This window comes from Leopardus geoffroyi, chromosome B4, assembly GCF_018350155.1.
Source record: "Leopardus geoffroyi isolate Oge1 chromosome B4, O.geoffroyi_Oge1_pat1.0, whole genome shotgun sequence".
Classification (NCBI taxonomy): domain Eukaryota; kingdom Metazoa; phylum Chordata; class Mammalia; order Carnivora; family Felidae; genus Leopardus; species Leopardus geoffroyi.
In genome coordinates, this window is record NC_059341.1 from 21,502,785 (window position 1) to 21,522,330 (window position 19,546).

The 19,546-nt window shown below is 45.6% G+C and overlaps 1 protein-coding gene across 13 annotated transcripts in view; it reads left to right on the top strand.

The window, feature by feature from the left end:
• Window positions 1-19,546, top strand: part of MSRB2 (methionine sulfoxide reductase B2) — a 33,701-nt gene that overhangs the window by 6,770 nt on the left and 7,385 nt on the right. For 4 of the 13 annotated variants that reach the window (XR_006708583.1, XR_006708581.1, XR_006708580.1 and 1 more), the window contains exons 1-4: window positions 9,478-11,932; window positions 12,526-12,997; window positions 19,030-19,153; window positions 19,309-19,478. Coding sequence is in view for 2 of the 13 variants with exons in the window: in XM_045462830.1 (XP_045318786.1) it covers window positions 2,015-2,136; window positions 2,441-2,510; window positions 3,649-4,157 (701 nt within the window). In the remaining 11 variants the exon portion in view is untranslated. Of the gene's footprint in view, window positions 1-2,014; window positions 2,137-2,440; window positions 2,511-3,648; window positions 5,104-5,135; window positions 5,193-5,961; window positions 6,039-9,477; window positions 11,933-12,525; window positions 13,304-17,662; window positions 17,711-19,029; window positions 19,154-19,308; window positions 19,479-19,546 lie in introns of those variants that run through there. The other 9 variants (XR_006708573.1, XR_006708575.1, XR_006708579.1 and 6 more) reach the window with 9 other exon arrangements.

Here is a 19,546-nt window from a genome sequence, read left to right on the forward strand (position 1 = left end):
CCGGTTTAAAGCGTGGGATCAGAGAGCTGGAGCACATGAGAGGAGGAGCAGATTTGGGTCGGGCGGGGCAGGGGAGACACGCGGAGTCCTCTCGCGCACGGTGTTTGAAACGGGACAGCCTCAAGGTACCCGTCTGTGGTTGCATATGGATCTGGAACTCAGCAGAGAGGATGGAAGGAAGCTAGATGTGGGCATCTCATCGTGTGGATGGTCCTTAAGCTACTCAGCGGACAAAATCACCCAAGGGCAGGCAGGTGTGGTGCGGTGACAGAGGCAAGCCTAGGACAGCCGGGCTCGTTCCAGGGCTGGCTGACGAAGGATGCCGAAAGGGAGCCGTGGGAGAGACCAGAGAATCGGGTGCCACGGAAGCCCAGGGAAAGCAAAGGTACCACGGGAGAATGCCAAGTGTCAGAACTACGGGGAAATGAGAGAGAAGGATGAAGGGTTCCCAGGCTTCACGGAGAAGGTGTCAGTGGGCTCCCTGAATTTGGAGGCAGTGCGGTGGGGCGTGCGACGTCTTCAGTGCCTCACGCCCAGAGGCCCGTGATGTCAGCCTGCCCCGCTGTCGGCGATGCTCCCTTTGCTTCTTTGGTTAAGGTGGTGACGTGTACGTTTTTCCGTTGTAGAGGCTCATTTTCTTCCTTGTAATTAACACTATCTTGAAAATGTGTAACTGTTCCATTCTTCCAACAGTCGTTTGCCCAGGGTTTTAGAATCCCCTGCCGATTCTTGCTTGAGTCAGTGACTATTTTACTGATTATAAAAGGGTGATTTTTTTTTTTTTTAAATTGTATCATTCCCCCGTCCATTTATTGCATGGCATTCTGCATTGGTAACTCTGAAAGGCCACTGAGCAGTAGTAATCGTCACATAAATACATCTCGCTTTGCGCCCCAGGAAATGAGTCCTGGGGAAACCGTGTGCAGTTGAACTATATTTTCATAGGAAAATTTCGGAGGTGTATTTCCAGAGTAAAAAAGAAGTCCCCATAGCTTTACCAAAAGTATTTAAGAAAGGGCAACTATTGACATATTTAACAGATTAAAAACTTTTTAATAAAATGTGAACAACCATAAGCAACAACAACACACGATACCAAAAATACCGTATTATGCGGTATTATGAGCTAGCGATGAAGATACAGATCTTCATTATTTAGGACCTCTTTCTGGTAACAAAATGAATTTCAAATATGATTTTCAGACATGTTCGATATTTGGCGGTAACACCATAAGTGTCTAACCTTTTATCTTTGTTGCTATGGTCAGTTACTAAGTCTTCGGGCCGCCGTTTTCTCATTGGGAAGTTGAGGTGGACAGATCAACCCTTTTGCATTCTTCGTGTTGGATGGTTGAAGCATTGGTTATATATGCCTTGGGCTTCCTCCTCCCCTTTGGCTAAAAAGAGTATTGTCCTAGTTAATTTGTTTACATTCACTGGAGTAAAAGTCGTAAGATTGAAGCATAAGGATGGATTCTGGAAGGTCTCCGTTTCTTTGCAGGGGCATACGCTGTAGGAGCCTCTTTTTTTTTTCCGCACTAGATTTTTTTTAATAAAGACTTCTGCCGACAAACAACAGCAGAGAGATTTTTATAAACCAGCGAAGGAGAGGAGTTGAATAACCCACTAGCTCACGGTTCTTTTCTCTCCAGTCACTCAGCTACTCCCAGCCGTGTCCTGACAAGAAATACTCCTCTGGATGCGGTAATAGAAGAGGGATCAATGTGCACCCCCGGGCACCCGAGGAGATCTTATTCTGCATAATTTCATATTTCAGCTGCCTCTTTAGCTCCCGCGCCCCAGTGGGACGAGAAAACCGGCTGTCCGCTTACTGCTCCTTTCTCGTGAAACTAATGAGTCCGTTGAAGCATTTTGTACCGGAGCTTTCTGGTCCCCGGGACGAAGGGAGTCGTGGGAGAGGGGAGGGACGGCCGTGTCCTGGGGGTGGCCGTGCACTTGAGGAGCAAGGCTCAGGGGAAACGTTCATTGGGCCCTTTTGTTCTAATTACAACAGGTTCCCATTTAACCACCCCGGGTCCCTCACAGAGCGCGAGCCAGTCTCTCACCCGGAGCGAGTGGCAAAAGAAGCTGACTCCAGAGGGGTTCTACGTCACGAGGCGAAAGGGAACCGACCCGGTAGGCCACACTGCCGACGGTTTGGTGACTGGATGGACCGGGGGTGGCTGGAGGGGGGTATGGGGTACGTGTCGCTTGGATGGACCGGGGGTGGCTGGAGGGGGGGTTGGGGTACGTGTCGCTCATCCGCTCTGCCCGTCGTCCGGCCCTCCTCTGTGGTTCTCCCTGTCGGGCACCCATGTCCACCTGCCTGTAGGGACCGGAAGCCTCCCCAGACCCCCCTCCCTCCCCTCACCCTGTTCTGCCTCCTCAGTAACCTTCCCGTTGCTCTCCTTCTGGCCCCCCTTCTCCGCACGGCCGCCAGAGAGATCCGAAAACACAAGTCCGACCACGGCCCTCCGCCGCCCCTCCAGAGGCTTCCCGATGCTTCCAAGGTAAAGAGCAAAGTTTACAAATGGCTAATTAGGCCCCATTGGCTCTGCCCCCAGCGGCTCTGGCCCCAGCCTCCTGCCCCTCTCCTCAGTCGGGCTGTTTTTCCTATTTCTGCGCTTGGGCCACACTGAGCTTCCTTCCGCTCTCAAACACCCTGGGCTCCCTCTCCCTTCCGCCCTTGACCCTGTGTCCTGCTCTCCCCCATCCCCTCGCCCACCCTCCCTGCCCCTTCAGACCTACCTCTCAACCCCCAGCCCCTGTGCTCAGGGAGGCCTTTCTCGGCCCCAAGCTGGCCTTGCTGTTCCCAGCGCTTTTCCTTCAGAGCACTTGCCATTGTTGGTGTGGCCCTCGCACAAAACACAGCGCCTGGCCGTGGTCCGCCCTCAGAAAGTAAATTTTTGTGACTTCTGAGTGAGTGCGGGCTAAGAGGCAGAAACATTAAGCTGCATTCATCAAGCTCAGCTTTGACTCGTTTCCGGGGGGGGCCGTCCTCCGTCCTCCGTGGTTCCTCATTACGGTACTGTTTTCCCAGCACAGTGCTTCTTAACCAGTAATGTGTCTCACACCCAAGTATAGCCGCTGGAATAAAGCCGTAGAACGCGGTTACTAGACCTTTTCATTGGGGAAGTGGACCCCACAGAGTGGACCACAGCGCTTTTGCGGAGCTGCGGGGTATTTCTGTCTTTCCTTCAGCAGGCCCCACCGAGTTCATGTGCACGTGGCCGTGGAATCATGGCACACCCTCGGTTTCTCCGATGCTGACGTCCTGAGGCCGGCAGATCCCAATAGATTCTTGTGAAGTCCTGCTATTTTTTAAAAGTTCCTGTGGGTGGGACTCTAATAATCCTTCACTGGGAAAGAGACCGTGGTTATTAGTGCAGGTAGTACGGGGAGCCATGTGTGATTCTCTGTGTGCAGTTGGGCGTATCCCAGAATATTCTAAGCCAGCCCTTTCTCAGGGACACACACAGCCAGGCAGGGTTTGGTATATATGCCGAGCCTGGAGATGAGCTGACAGATGTTGAGGAGAAGAAATCTGTGGGATTCTCAGACAGATGGTGCAGTATGCTCTGTGCATTTGGCCATTTTACAAAATGAGCATCATCCAGTATTTTCAGTAATGTTATAAATCCCTTTCAGCTGACCCACGTCCACACGTAACTTCTTGGAATAATGCAGAACTAGCTGTAAGCCTTGCTAACGAGAGAGAAGTAACACGTCTAAGCTTTCTATTTGGTCACCCACACTTAAAAATTCGGTCGCGCGTGTTCGTATTGGGCCGCAGGGGTACGTTAGCACTCGGGTTGACACAGCAGATGAGTTTACAGCCTGGTCGCACCATAAAAGTCCGACAGAAGGCAGTCGAAGGCAGGTTTTATGCAGGTCACCCGCTGTCTGCCCCGCAGAACTGCTCTCCACATGCTTCGCTCCGCTCTGAGCTCTGGGAAGAAGACACGCGCCCCTTCCCTCTGGCTACTGACCGAGTGTGGCAGTGGATGATGCCGGTGACGTCAGAGGACACAACCGAGAAATCAGGATCCGGGGTCCTCTCGGCGGCCGTGCTCCTGCAGGCCGCCCTCACCTACGGCCGCAGCCTCACGGGTGCTGGGAGCTGCCCCATCCTTGGCCCCACAGGCCTAGTAGGGTAGTGTGTTCTCAAAGCCACGGGCCCGGGACTGCTTCACCCTCCCTGTTGGTTTCCGCTGGCCCTGTCCCCACCTTTGTAAATAGTTCTATATGAAATTATGTGCAAATCGCCCTTTTGAGCGTGCCATCTGTTCCCAACAGGTATGTTGTATGGACGAGATCAAAGAAAGAGGTCCCGTTGGTCCAGACAGACTGCCTTCAGGGCCACCATAGCAGAATACCACAGACTTGGGGGCTTAGACAACAGACATTTATTTCTCACAGTTCTGGAGGCTGGGAAGTCCCATATGAAGGGGCTGGCCAGTTCAGTTCCCGGTCTTTTCCTCCCCATCTCTGTAACGGCACCCAGACCAGCCCTGGGTACATAGTAGGTTTTCAGGTAAATACTAGAATGCACAATTGAGTTAAAAGCTGAGTTCGGCCCTAAATAGATGATAAGACTTATATAAAATTGAGGTGTAAGGGGAAGGAGGCATCAGGAAATCGGTCTAGGAGGCCTGGATAGATGTCATTTCATAAAATGTGTCCGTTGAAGCTTCCTAGGCTTTCTAGCTCAGCCCCAGGGCTGGTGGCCCTCTGGCATGTGTGTCTCGTCAGCCCAGGCGGGAGGGATGTGGAGCTTGGTTGCAGATGCCACGGGTGGGAGCAGGCACCCAGGGGGACAGGCCTTAAAAAGACCAGCTTACTACTGTGCAGAACTACTGTTCTGCAGCTCAGCTTAGAGTCTTTGGAGAGGGAAAACGTCCAAGTGTGCCCAGATGGTAGGCTCAGCAGGTTATTTTGAAATTGTCCGTTATGCGGCTCGCTGAAAACGGGCTGTTAATATTACCACGGGGAATCTGAATGTTTGACCTGTGATTTTGTCGAGACGGGAAATCTAGGAAGGGCAGAAGAGTCCAGCCTGCCTCCCGAGTCCGTTCTGCAACGTGGCGACCCGTTCAGAGGAGCGCTGGCTTCTCTTTCATCCCGTGCAGTTGGGGGAGGGCTTGCTGCCCGGCCCTGCCGGTGGATGGTCCGTAGTTGGCTGGGGTGAGAGGGTTGGTTTTGTTTTTGTTTTCTTCCCTTTTAATTTACTTTCACAAAAGGAATTGGGCAAAAAGCTCTTTGTTTCTTTTTCCAACAGCGAGATCCAATTTGCAAAATGACATTTTGAAAAATATATGTCAAGACTTGGCTGACTCATTGCCTCAAGTCTCCCTGTGTTTTTCTTGGGAAACCTCTGGAAACCCACAAACTCTTTAGGCCACAATTAATGAAGTCATTTCATCTAGGTAGTAACTTTGGTATGGGATAATCTAACTCATTATTTAAACGTTTTGTAAGTATGCAACGCCCTAAATGCCGCGCAAAGCGTATTAAAGGCACAGCCACGAGCTGACAGAGCTATGCTATTTATGTATTTATATTCTGTCTTTAATTGGAGATTTCAAAGTGTTTTAGACAGTGGACTGGATTCCTATTGTATTAACTATTTTGAGACGAAGACTGAAATCTTACACCATGCAGAGGACTGTTCTCTCACTTTTTCACGGACTTTGATGTTCTTGGATGAAAGGTGCTACATAAATACAAAGCACTATTAATGTCATAATTTGAATATTTGGCACAATAAAGGCTGGGTTGTGATAAGCCTGCAGGCTGCTTCGTCGGGCACGTTGTAATTTTCTCTCCGGTGATGTTTGCACTTCGTCAAATTAGTACAAAAATTCCTTGATTTGGGGACTGAACCTTGGATTTCAATCCGCCACATCATCTCCTGCTGGTGTTAGGAGAACCCTACACATGATGTATCTCATTTGCTTCCAGCCTTTCAGTGGGATCTACCTGAATAACAAGGAATCAGGAATGTATCACTGCGTGTGCTGGGACAACCCACTCTTCAGGAAAGGTCAAGGTGGAGAGGTACTGAAGGAGAACGGACCTCCAGATTTCATGCAGCTCTGTCTCATTTGAAGTCTTGGCTAAATATATACCCCTGTTGTTTTTAATTGCCCTCCTCATTTGGCATGGTTGCTAGAAGGAGAGCTGTTTATATAAAATACTTGCCTGTCTGGATTATTTCTAGCATGTAGAGCAGTTAGCGAGATCTCTTAGCCTGTATTCTTTCTCTCTGTATCCCGGAGAACTAGACAACAAGTGAAACTTCATGGGCACCTTAAGGTAACACTATTAGAATATTTTCCTGGGAAAGTATTTAAAGAAACCTAAACCATAATAGTATTTGCCTGGCCATGTGATTAAAACTACATCTCTCCCAGGGAAAATGGGTTTATAATTTAATTTGGGAAATGTAGAATTTTATGAGGATAGATTCCCCACAGTGCTTGACAGTAGTGAATACCATACCCTGTTCTATACCAGCTAAAAGTAAATTTAATTGTCCCTTGATTTCAAAGCCTCTTTTAAGTCAATCAGGATCTGAAATCTCTCAACAAAGGCTTTTTTGTTTAGCCATGCAGGAAACAGTCTAAAAACAGTAGATTCGATGAAGAAGAAAGGAAAACATCTTTGAAGTCCTGTTTTCAGAACTTCAAAGATATTTTCCTTTCTTCTGCATCAACCCTAAATTGGTTTAGAATAAAATATAAATCAAGCCAGCTCTGTGAATCTTCCATTAAGCCAGGCTTCATTATGTCCTTTGGGCTTTGAGCAGACCGGGCTTTCTTGGGCTGCTGGCTGCTAATGTGGGCCGGATTTGGAAAGCCAGACCCCGCCGGCAAGGATGAGGAACAATTAGGATCGATTTCCCTTCATGCTTGCGGAAGGGCAAGTCTTTGCCCGGATTCACTCACTACGACAAGTGGCTGGTGAGGAGACGTCTAAGAGAGCAGTCGGCCCGGGATGGCCTGGGGAGAACTAAGAGAAGCAGGTTATTTTAACGCAGGAAGATGTGGCATGCGTATTTCTGAGCCATTAGTTATTCCTTGACCTTTGGTTCTGTTAAGGAGAAGCAGGACCTTGAGATGGCCAGCCTGCTTTTAGTCAAAAATAAAGGTGGACAATAACCAGACGGATGCTCTGTTTCTACCTTGGGGCCGTGAAGACAGGATGAGAAGTTGTCCTCGTAGGGGCATTCTCCCACTTTGCGTTCATTTTCTTACTTCACTGGTGTTCCAGTTTCTGCACTAGTAAAATTGAGGCCGTTTCCTCCCCGGGGCCCACCATCCCCTCACCGCAGCAGCCAGTCTGGAATCACAGGACGTTGGAGCCGGGATGGACCTGAGACTAGAGCAGTAGGGTAGACTGTCCAGGAGCAATTTCTGCCTCCATGGAAATGCTCCGGATCTGCTCTATCCAATATGGTAGCCACTAATCGCATATGGCTCTTGAACGCTCAGTGTCGTTGAAGATGAATTTTTAATTTTACTTAACTCGTAATTCATTTAAAACTAAAAGCCCACATGTGGCCAGTGGCTACCGTATCGGCACAATGCGTGTCCAAATTAAGGAAGTCGAGTGACCAACCCCAGGTCACTGAGATAGTGAAGCAGCCAAGACTAACAGGAGAACCAGCCAGTTCTCGAGAAGCCCGTTTACCAAAGGCCAGTTTGCGAAGCTGCCGATTCACCAACCTTACTTATTTCTTTTTTAATCATCTAGTTTTAGTTGAAAGGTTTCTATTTTTTTTTCCCCCCTTAGGGACTTTTGAGTTGGTTTCTGTTCCATTTTCCTGCTGCTGCTGAATGATTGAAACTGGAAGAAATACGAATATGTTTAAAAGGATCTTTTATGCTCCAGAATATACTTTTCTTAAAGATGTATTTGTTTATAGGAGAGGTAAGATACTGAAGTGGCTAGGGGTCTGCTCCCCTGCTCTGTGACCTTGGGCGTGTCTCTGAACCAGTCTGTGGCTTGATTTCCTCACCTGTAACGTGCTAGCACGATAGTTGGACTTCATAAGGTTGTTGAGAGGATTAACTGAGTCGTGAGGTAATGCACCAGCGCAGTTCCCGGCGTGTGCCCAGCAAGCACTCAGTACTTGTTGGCAATGACTGTCCTCAGAGACGGATCCTTCTTAGGGCTGCATATGGAGATAAATCTTTGAGAATGAGGAATTCTTGTGAATATAGTCTCATTAATGAGAATCTATCCATGAAGCTTATATTTCCGAGCATGCTTCCCATTCAAGAGCTTGGTCTTAGGAAAATATTCTTGTTTTGCCTCTCTCTTTCTCTAGTCTCCAGCCTTCATAATAGCAAGCGGGGGTGGAGAAAAAAAGTAAACATTCCTCCAAATGCTTGTGTAGGGTCAAAATGAGGGGGAAAGTTGGTCAGCCAAGAAAGAGTCAAGTGGATGTGGGACCACTGCCTCTTGGCAGAATTGGCTTCACACAGAACCAGTATGGTGCCTGTTTCGGGAGACATGCCTCCTGTCCAAATCAGAGGCCTTTAATCCAAGGTTTCCAGGTCCAGAACACTCTTCGGATGTTATCACCCCTCTGGGGGCTCCAGACTGTTGCTTCATTTGCCACCACTTCCCTGCTTCCTCTGTTCCCCTTCCTTCTCCTTCCCCCCCATGTACCCATTCTGGAAGTGTTTATTAAAATCTACTGTGGGATCACATGTTGGGTGCTCCTACATCCTTCTCAGAATAGAAGGAAACTGAAAGCCTAATATTACTTTCCTTCTTACATAACATCAGGATGTCCTGCATGTTACAAGTAACTAAGTAACATTGGTTAAAAACCTTTTTTGTGGGGCGCCTGGGTGGCGCAGTCGGTTAAGCGTCCGACTTCAGCCAGGTCACGATCTCGCGGTCCGTGAGTTCGAGCCCCGCGTCAGGCTCTGGGCTGATGGCTCAGAGCCTGGAGCCTGTTTCCGATTCTGTGTCTCCCTCTCTCTCTGCCCCTCCCCCGTTCATGCTCTGTCTCTCTCTGTCCCAAAAATAAATAAAAAACGTTGAAAAAAAAAAAAAATTAAAACAAAAAAAACAAAAAAAAACAAAAAACCTTTTTTGTGTTCCGGTTCCTCCGAATGAATGGAAATTCTTCTAAGATTTTAGAGTTGTCAGTTATCACCAGGTGCCTCGGCTGTAGTTTGGGGGCTGTGGAATTTCCAGAAATGAAGAAAAACCAAAACAAATAAACACGTAACGAACACGCAAACACACAGCAAAAAAACAAAACCAAAGAAACACCTCCAAGAGTATATGAAAAGAGATGATCCAGAGTGGTTTTAGTTTCCCAAGGTGGAGTCTTATAATCTGGTAATCATTTAAATATGTTTATTTTAATTTCTTTTTTTTTTATTTAAAAAATTTTAATGTATATTTATTATTTGTTTATTTGACAGTCTCGTGTGCGTGCGTGAGCGGGGGGAGGGGCAGAGAGGGAGACGGAGAATCCACAGTGGGCCCTAGCACTCGCAGTGCAGAGCTCAAAGTGGGGCTCGAACCCATGAGCCATGAGCTCATAACCTGAGCTAAAGTCAGATGCTCAACCGACCGCGCCATCCAGGAGCTCCCATATATTGGAATTTCTAATTGACCTTAATATTTAGGTTTCCATTCTGAAATTCTTTATGATGGACCTCTCATTATTACCTGGTAAAATCTGCAGATTCCGTTAATTGCATCAAGAAAGATTTATTGTTTCCCATAAACATTTTAAATGACTTTTTATTAGTCTTTAGATTAATTCATTAAAAAATGTATTACATTCATAATTCTCCATCAAAATGCCTTTAATGATCACTGGTTTACGTGTAATGTTAAGGGTGGAAAGGCTGTGACTAAAACATACTCAAAATGTTTTTCCCTGGGCCAGGGTGGCTCAGATGAATAGTTTTGAGCCCTTTGGAAAGGTTTGCAAAAAAAAAAAGTGGACCTATGGCTGCTCAGATTTCATGGATATCTGTTATTAATAATAGTAATGATTTTTAGAAATAATGGCTACCGATTCATGTACCGTTTATCCAACACTATGCTAAATACACTGTACCTATAGGGAAACTATTTCAGGTAATCTTGTCAGCAACCTTGTGAGGCAATAATGCCTTTACTGTTCTATCCGTTAGGGCACTGAGGCTTTAAAAGACTAAATCACTTGCCAAGGTCACAGATATAGCAGAGCCTGGCTCCACGCCCACACCTTTCAGAAGTCAGGGCCTTACTCCTCAGAGTTCTCAAAGGCTGGTCTGAGGATCCTGGGAGTTTCTGGGACCGTTTTAGGGGCCCTACAAGGCCCTCCCTCTCTTTCGTTACTGCATATCCATGAGGCCACATCCTCTTCTGTAGCTCAATCAAAATAACAGTGCAGCAGATTGAATCCAGAAGCACATACGAAGAGTCAATGGTCTTTTTCCTTTTTCTAAGCTAGATGTTAAAGAGATGCGCAGAATTGTGAAACAGTGCATCTCTTCTCACTAAGTGTTTGTTTCATTTTGGAAAATATAATCCGCTGTCAGAAAAGTAGGTTATTTATGGGACCAGGTAATGAATTCGTTATTTTTAAAAACAACTTCATGGATGATTGTTTACAACTTGTCAGTTACAATTTCTAATTTGTTAAACATCGGTATCGGTAATTCCCGTAAACAAAAGCTCTCAGAGCTCCTCAGTGATTTAATAGAGAGCAGTCCTGAGAGGCGAGTGTTTGAGGATGACCGCCTCAAACCTGACTCTTCCTGCTGCGGCGCGTGCTCTCCCCCGAGCTTCCTTCTGCGTTCATAGGCTAGGGAGTTGGTTATTTGCCATTTTTCCTTCTCTTTACTCAGGTTTTTTGGTTTTTGGCTCTTGGTTTGTCTGTTCGTTTGTTTGTTTTGCAGAGTTTATAGTGCATTTCTTCTCCCTCTTCCTTAGAGAGCCCTTCCCCTGCCATTGCAGATTTTCCACTCGGGTTCCCTAGTGCCCTTTGAGGGAGCTCACCGGGGGTCCCTGGCGCGTGGATTTGCGTGTTTCCCTCTCACTCCTCTGGTCGGCCCCTCTGGGCCTCTCCCACCTCGGCGCCATTCGTTCCCATGGGACGTGTCCAGGAGGGTCACGGCGCCACAGCGACTGTTCAGAGCGAACCTTCACGAGCACTTACTGCCCCCCCCCCCGCCCCCGCAGAGTATCTCCTTCAAACCTCAAAACGTCTCCATGACGTAGGTGTTATTCTCCCCATGCTACAGATGGGGCCCGGACAGGTGACATAGCCTGCCCAGTGTCACACAGCTGCGAAATGGCAGAGGCAGTCAGGCTTCTGTGTCGGGGTAACCGGCAGGTCCTGCTGCTGAAAATGCGTTTCATCAGGTCTCCCCCTGCTGGGCCCAGACTGTGACGCCCTCCATGGACCACTGCTGTTTCGTTTCCGTTTCCCCCTTTTCCACATTTAGACCACTTGGATTGGATCTGTGTTTCCTAACGGGCATCACAGTTCACAAAGCCTCTAGTGTTTTTCGGTCCCTGTCGGACATCGGGAGGGGAGCCGGCAGCATCCCAGGAACAAGAGATCCTTTCAGGGGGACGGGACAACGTGTTCAATAGCGACAGTGCAGCGGGCAGGGTTCCTGCAGAACTGATTGTTCACCTAACTGGCCTGGAGGTCTGGCAGAGGAGGGAGGGGATCAGAAAAATGAATTGGGGCATCCAATGCTCTTCGTGTGTTCATAACAATCTCAGCAGCTGCCGCGTGGCCAATGTCTTCCCCGGTTCCGAGAAAAAGTACTGCTCCGGCACCGGACGGCCTTCGTTTTCTGAGGCTCACGGGACATCTGGCTCCGATGAAAGGGACGCGGGGATCCTGAGAGGCGTGGACACCTCGTTAGGATTAACTCGCACCAAGGTTGTCTGCAAGCAGGTGGGGCTTTTTTGTTTTGTCTCTTTGGTTTTCCCCGATGCTGCAAAGAGCGTAGCTGGCCTTATGACGCGGGAGTATTTTCATACTTTGCTACACTGGCTACTTCAGATCCTTCTCCCATCATTCTGGGCACTGCAGGGAAGAAAAAGAACCTTCCTGAGCCACTCTCTGACCTAGCCGTTCCTGGTTGTGGCCTTCCAGAGATGGGGCAGAGGGAGGAGAGAGAGAGAGACAGAGACAGAGTGAGCAGAGGAGGGGCAGAGAGAGAGGGGGGGAGAGAGAGAGAATCCTCAGCAGGCTCCATGCTGCCAGCGCAGAGCCCGACACAGGGCTCGAACTCACGGGCCATGAGATCATGACCTGAGCCAAAGTCAAGAATCGGACCCTTAACTGCCTGAGCCACCCAGGCGCCCCTGTCTTCTTTCATTTCTTAATCAAATTCTGATGTGATGGGCTTCCCTCCCCCCATACAAATGTCAGACACCAGAGTGGGGTGGCCATGTGGGGTGCGGCCACGTGGGGCTCACCTGTCTAGTTTCACGTAAAGAACTTTGTCTCGGTGGGGAAATGACGGCGGCCTCTCTCCCGTGCAGTGTGGAGCCCGTCTTGGCCGCGTGCTTCCTGATGGACGTGGGCCTAGTGGGCAGAGGTTTTGCATCAACAGTGTGGCACTGAAGTTCAAACCAAGGAAATACTGACTGTCTCCAGGGTCCCCTCCTCTCGCCACTGCTTCATTTACACCCTCAGTTGTCATCGCTCATATGAATGACGTGTTCTGTTGGCTACCAAGCTAGGCCAAATGTGCTGCTGGCACCAGGCAAGTCACAACCTCTGGGATGTATTTACCTGGACTCAGCCCAACCCTGACTCCAGCTTGGACTGGAATTTCACGCAGTGACAGAAGGGCAGCCATTTCCATCGAATTGACTTCTGTAGGCTTTGCCTGGGACCGGAGGGTGTGACTCTTGGGGGACATTAAGAAGCTGATGGACCACGAGCCAAAAAACTCCTACAAAACTACCCTGACCTTACCACTGCAGTGAAGCACTTCGTGGACCTATACAGGTGAGGGGTCAAGGGACAAGAGGAAGGGGACGCGGGATTAGAGTAATCAACAATCCCAGCGCCGAAAGAAATGCCAAGGACCGGGGTTGTGGAACAGCAGAGTTTGGGAGGCACATGCAGTGATCGATGGGATGCATGGTTCTTTTTCATAGCTTTAGAATGTCTTGACCATTCTGGTTTCATGCTTTCTACCCACAAATAAGTGCCAGTGGGAGCTTGTTAGATTTCAGTGATTAATGAGTCAAAGTGGCTGCAAAGTTAAGCTTTAACATGTTCAAATAAAATACTTACTAAAATTGGTGTTTACTCTGTGTCTAAGCCTATGAATTTGCTCTTTTGTGAAAACTCTAAATCAGATACCAAAAGAAAAAAGAAATAGATTACGTTGGAGTAGGCATCTGGTTATACAACCTTAATAGAACTCAACTGTTTTACAAATTGAGAGTCTTGAATACTTTGCTATTGAAAGCGTTTAAATTATTTGGGATTTTATAGGCAGAAAGAAAAACCTAATGATTCCATTTTTCTCTTTATTAGTTTGTAGTGCATCATGTAGCTTTTCTTTTGGTGGTTACCATGGAAATCACAACATGCATCCTTAACTTGTCACAGCCATATAACAATTATTTTTGCTACTTTTCCAAGAATGCTCTCCTTAGATCGCTTTAACCTCATTAATACCCTTCCATATTTTGTGTTACTGTTGCTATGAATTTAATTTTACACACATTTTAAGCCCCACAAGTCATTAATTTATATGCCAATATTTATTTATATTTACCTACATATTTCCTCCTTATTTCTTCCTGAAATATCACATTTCCCTGTGGGATTGTTTTCTTCTGCCTGAAGAACTCTTTAAAAAAAATTTTTTTTTTAATGTTTATTTATTTTTGAGACAGAGCATGAGCAGGGGAGGGGCAGAGATGGGGAGACACAGAATCTGAAACAGGCTCCAGGCTCTGAGCTGTCAGCACAGAGCCTGGCGCGGGGCTCGAACTCACAAACTATGAAATCATGACCTGAGCCGAAGTCGGACGCTCAACTGACTGAGCCTCCCAGGCGCCCCAGAACTCTTTCTTTTAGTTCATGATTCCTAGTGTTGAATCTTCTCAGTTTCTTTTGTTGGCTGAGAAATGTATTTATTCTCCTTTAAAATGTTTAAAGCTTTATCGAGGAAAAGATATACCAAAAAATTGCACCTATTTAATGTATACATTTTGGTGAGTTTTATCTCCGTTCATTTTGGAAATATTTTCCCTGGGCATAGAATTCTAATTTGGACATTTTATTTTGGCATTTTTAAAGTTTCGTTCCATCGTCTTATGGCTTCCATTGTTCCCTCTGTGAAATCAGCTGCCCGTGCTATTGGTGCTCCTTTGAAAGCAGTACGTTCCCTGCCCCAACCCGCAGCTGTTGTTATGAATTTCTCTTTTGATTTGATTTTCAGCAGTTTATGATGTGCCCTGGTGTGGTTGTCTTTGTATTTCTTGTGCTTGGAGTTCACACAGTTCTTTGAATCTTTGGTTGATACTTTCATCAGTTTTGGAGATTCTGTTACTCTCCCTTCATGATTGCTTTTTCCCTGACCTCACTCCTCTCCTTCTAGAACTTGAATCACACAAATTTTAGGCCATTCATTTCATCCCATGTGTCTCTATGGTTCTTTTCTGAATTTTCCCAGTCTTCTAAATTTCCATACTTCAGTTTGGTTTTTTTGTTTTTTGTTTTCTTTTTTTTTTTTTTTTGGTCAACATGCTCTGTAATTTACCATTCTTATCCTTTTGCTTGTTTAATCTGCTTTTAAACACATCTTTTTAAACACCTCATTTTAAGCGGTATATACCTTTTTAGTCCTAAAATAACCATTTGATTCTTTTTTATGCATTCCAATTCTCTGTTGAAGTTCTCCATCTTCAACAGAGAAAAATGGGTGTATTTTCCTCCCATGGTTTTCATCTCTGCTCTTGAACATGTTAATCATAGTTTTAAATATGTTCTTGCCTTTGGGAATTCCTAGTAGTGGGTTTCCATGCATCTCAGATATAATCCTCCAGAGTAAGAGCGTGGGAAAAAGGCCCATTCAGAAAATATTGACTAATCAGAAAGGTCCCTTTGGCCCATCCAGTGACCCATCTGTAGCACCTTTTCCCATAGTGCTATGCCTGATTTCAGAAGTGTTTGCCACAATATCTGTTAAGTTTTCACTCCGACCATACTTTCATTTAAGAAAGACCTCTCCTAAAAATAGAAACAGTTCTTGGTACCCTAGTCGGCCCACCTTTCTGGAGGCTTCTGCCATTCCAACCAAGTACCAACTGTGTAAGCACTCTCATCCTGAAGCACTGAATAATGCATGCAGAGGAGCAATTTTAATAGAATATTTCTTTCATCTACTTTCCAGACATGGTTTTCTTTGGCCTCAGAAGAGAATATTACTATTTTATTGTATCAGCCATTTTATATGCTAACCTCCTATCCAGTAACTTTATTTCTACCTCTCACCATCAAATTAGCACCCATACACACAGGGTTAAGAAAAAAATCTATATTTAGAAAGAAGTTGAAACCAGTGACTTGTTTGAGTAGACTCATAACTGGCGAAATGACCATTGGATTATGTGTTGGTGGGTTGGTTACACCTCTGCTCCCTATCTCAGCAGCAACAACAAAAAGGCCAAAACACTCCATAAGTGACTGGTTTGACTTAACATCTGAAGGTGGAAAGAATATCAACTTGCTAGAGCGAATGATTAAATTATATTCTTTCTTAAAAAAGTAAATTATTAAGTAATGTATTGACTGCGGTGCAATTCTGATCCTAACCACCCAGAGTTAGTACCCACTCCACCGGTGTGGGGCACAGTCCCCAACAAGACTACTCTCGTGTCCTTTGCCAGCTGCAGGTCTGGGAGTCCTTAGGCTACTTGCACTTCTGACCATCTGGCTACAAATCCAAAGGTGCTCCTGCGACCTCCTTCAGATTCAACAGTTCACCAGACTCACAGAACTCAGGAAACTGCTATACTTAATTATTACAGTTTATTCTAAAGGATACAAATCAAGACCAGTCAGTGAAGAAACACACCGCGAGAGGTTCTGTGCCCTCTCTGTGTGGAATCAGGTCACATCATCCCCCCCAAACACGTCAATATGCTCAGCAACCAGGATGCTCAGCAGAGCTTCAGTGTTCGGTGTTTACTGGGATTTCATTGCATATATGTGACCGATGGACTCATTGGCCACATGATTGAACTCAATCTCCCTTCCCCCAGAGGCGGGGGGGGGGGGGGGTTGGGCTGATAACACGTGGCTCAAAGCCTCGAGCGGCCCTCTAATCACACGATTGGTCTTACCAACATGACCAGTGCCCATCCAAGTCATCTTAGCATAAACTCGGGTGTGGTCCAGTGACCCCTCATGAATAAGAAAGACACACTTAACCACTCAGGAATCTCCAGGGGTTTAAAAGCTCTATCTCGGGAACCCAGAACAAGGATGAGACAAATTCTCGATTATATGACATTTAAGAAAATAACACTACGTATCAAAAATTATAGGCTATTGTTAAGATATTCGTAGCTTCAAATTCTTTTCTTTTTTATAAAAGAAAGCAAATGAAATAAAAGATTCATTTAACGAAGTTAGAAAAAAGAATAAAGCAATCTTATTAGATATCTTCATAGGATAAAGAAAGGACAAACTAAGAGGAGACAGTGAATTAGGAGAGCAATTTATTAGAACATCAAAGAAATGCGTCTCTGAAAAACAATGGCAACATAAAACAGACTTCCAGTCATTTTAATCAAGAAGAGAGAATGTTCATCTGAACTAAAACAGAAATGAAATGTGGAGTATAAAAACAGGTAACAGGAGATTTTAGAATTGTTAACACATGCTTGTTAGAGCTCAACTGGAAAATACAGATGAAACGTGTGGGGTATTTTTATTTGAAGTATATAGTTGACCTACAACATTACATTAGGTGTATAACATAGTGGGTATATAACATGCTGATTTGACAGTTACGTACATTACAAAATGCTCACTAAGGTTAAGTGGTCACCATCTGTCACAGACACAAAATTATTACAGTATTATTGACTATATTCTCTATGCTGTGTTCTTTATCCCTGTGACTTACTTATTTTGTTCCTGGGAGTGTGAGTGTGCAGCTCTTAATCTCCTTCACCTCTTTCACCCATCCTCGCACTCCCCTCTGCTCGGGCAGCCACCAGGTCCCTATTTTTGTGAGTGTATTTCTGCTTGTTTATTCATTTGTTTTTTAGATTCCACAGATAAATGAGATCATACGCTATTTGTGTTTACCTGCCTTATTTCACTTAGCATAATACCCTCTAGTTCCAGGCACGTTGTTGTGAATGGCAAGATGCCATCCTTTTTTATGGCTAAGTAATATTCCAGTGTGGGGGTGGGGGCGGGTGTCCATACCACATCTGTATTCATTTGTCTATCAGTGGACCCTGGGGTTGCTGGCAGATCTTGGCTATCGTAAATGATGCTCCACTAAACATATGGGTGCTTGTATCCTTTTAAATTCATGTTTTCATTTCCTTCGGGTAAATACCCAGAAGCGGAATTACTGTATTGTATGATGTTATTCCTCTTTTTAATATTCGAGGAACTTCCATACTATTTCCACAGTTTCTGCACCAATTTACATTCCTACTGGCAGTGCACAAGGGTTCCTCTTTCTCCACATCCTTGCCAACACCTGTCTTTCTGACATCAGCCATTCTGACTGGTGTGAGGTGATGTATCATTGTGGTTTTGATTTGCATTTCCCTGATGATTAGTGATGTTGAGTGTCTTTTCATGTGTCTGATGGCCATCTGTGTGTCTCCTTTGGAAAAATGTCTAAACCCTCTGCCCATTTTTTATTGGATTATTTATTTTTTGGGGTTGAGTTGTATGAGTTCTTTGTATATTTTAGATATTAACTCCTTATTGGATATATGATTTACAAATATCTTCTCCCATTCAGTAGGCTGCCTTTCCATTCAAATATGTGATTTTTATGGGAAATACTAAATTAAAAAAATTGTTATAAGAAGATCTTTTTTTGAAAAAAAGAGATTTTATTTTTTTATTTTTTTATTTTTTCCAACGTTTATTTATTTTTGGGACAGAGAGAGAGCATGAACGGGGGAGGGGCAGAGAGAGGGAGACACAGAATCGGAAACAGGCTCCAGGCTCTGAGCCATCAGCCCAGAGCCCGACGCGGGGCTCGAACTCACGGACGGCGAGATCATGACCTGGCTGAAGTCGGACGCTTAACCGACTGCGCCACCCAGGTGCCCCAAAAGAGATTTTATTATTAAGTAATCTCCACACGCAATGTGGGGCTTGAAGTTACAACTCTGAGATCAGGAGTCACGCACTGTACCGACTGAGCCAGCCGGGCGCCCCAAGAAGATCTTAATATCTGAATAGACTAATACACAAGGAGAAATGACTCATAGTTGCCTCTCAAAAATAACTCTGGACCAGGAGAGTTTCATGAACAAATTCCTTCAAACCTCCAACAATTCCTAAGCCATATCCATAGTAGATTTTAATATTTGCAAAAATAACACAACAGTGACATTAGATCCTGTCAAAGGTAGAGGATAACATAGAGGAAGGAGATGTATAAACCGATTTTATCTAAGAAAATATATGTGAGAACATTAAGCAAATTACTAACAATGAATTTAGTCATATATTCATTTGTTAAAATGGTATCAAAAGAATAAAATTTAGCTTTCTCTGTGATCAGCATGAAAAATTAGATTCTTTGAAGGTCCCTCCTGTTCAAGACAAAACAGAACCTGTACGAAACATACTGATTTTTCGAATCACATTGCTAGACCTGCAAGATGTAAGAGACGTCTTCAAGACATGTTGGGTGCGGTGGGGGCAGGACTCTAACAGGAAGCGAGGGCCCTTCACACTCAGAGAAGGCTGGGCTGCCTGGGTGTGGGGGGTGGTTCAGCCGACGTCACTCATCCATTCAAGTACTTATCCAACAGATGTTGAAGGGGTACTTGCTGTTCTCTGGGCTCTTTTCTAGTTACCGGAGACACGGCAGTCAACAACACAGATGAAGTCTCTGAGCTCCTGCCCTCATTTGGAGCTTCCGTAGAGGTAGAGGAGGTAGGCAATCGGCTAAATTAATAAGTAAAATAAGATTTTAGCCAGCACTGAGAGCTGTGGAGAAAAGCCAAGCGTGGAGGCGGATGGGACACGTTGGGTGGGTTATAATTTTAGATTGGGTAACTAGGGGAATGCCTCACTGAGAAAACTTGCAGGTGAGGGAAGAGCATTCGGGCAGAGAGGACCACACACCGCACAGTTTATGTGGAGGGAGTGCCCTTCACGAACAGCGAGGGGACCAGCGGGGCTCATTACAAGCGAAGGAAGAAAAGAATTCTCTACAGTGACCCATCTTGTTTCTTCCGACATAATGAGTTAAATGGAGGTATAGTGATGCCAAAATTGGGGGCGGGGAGGAGTGATCGTAATTAGAATCGTAGAATAATAATTAGA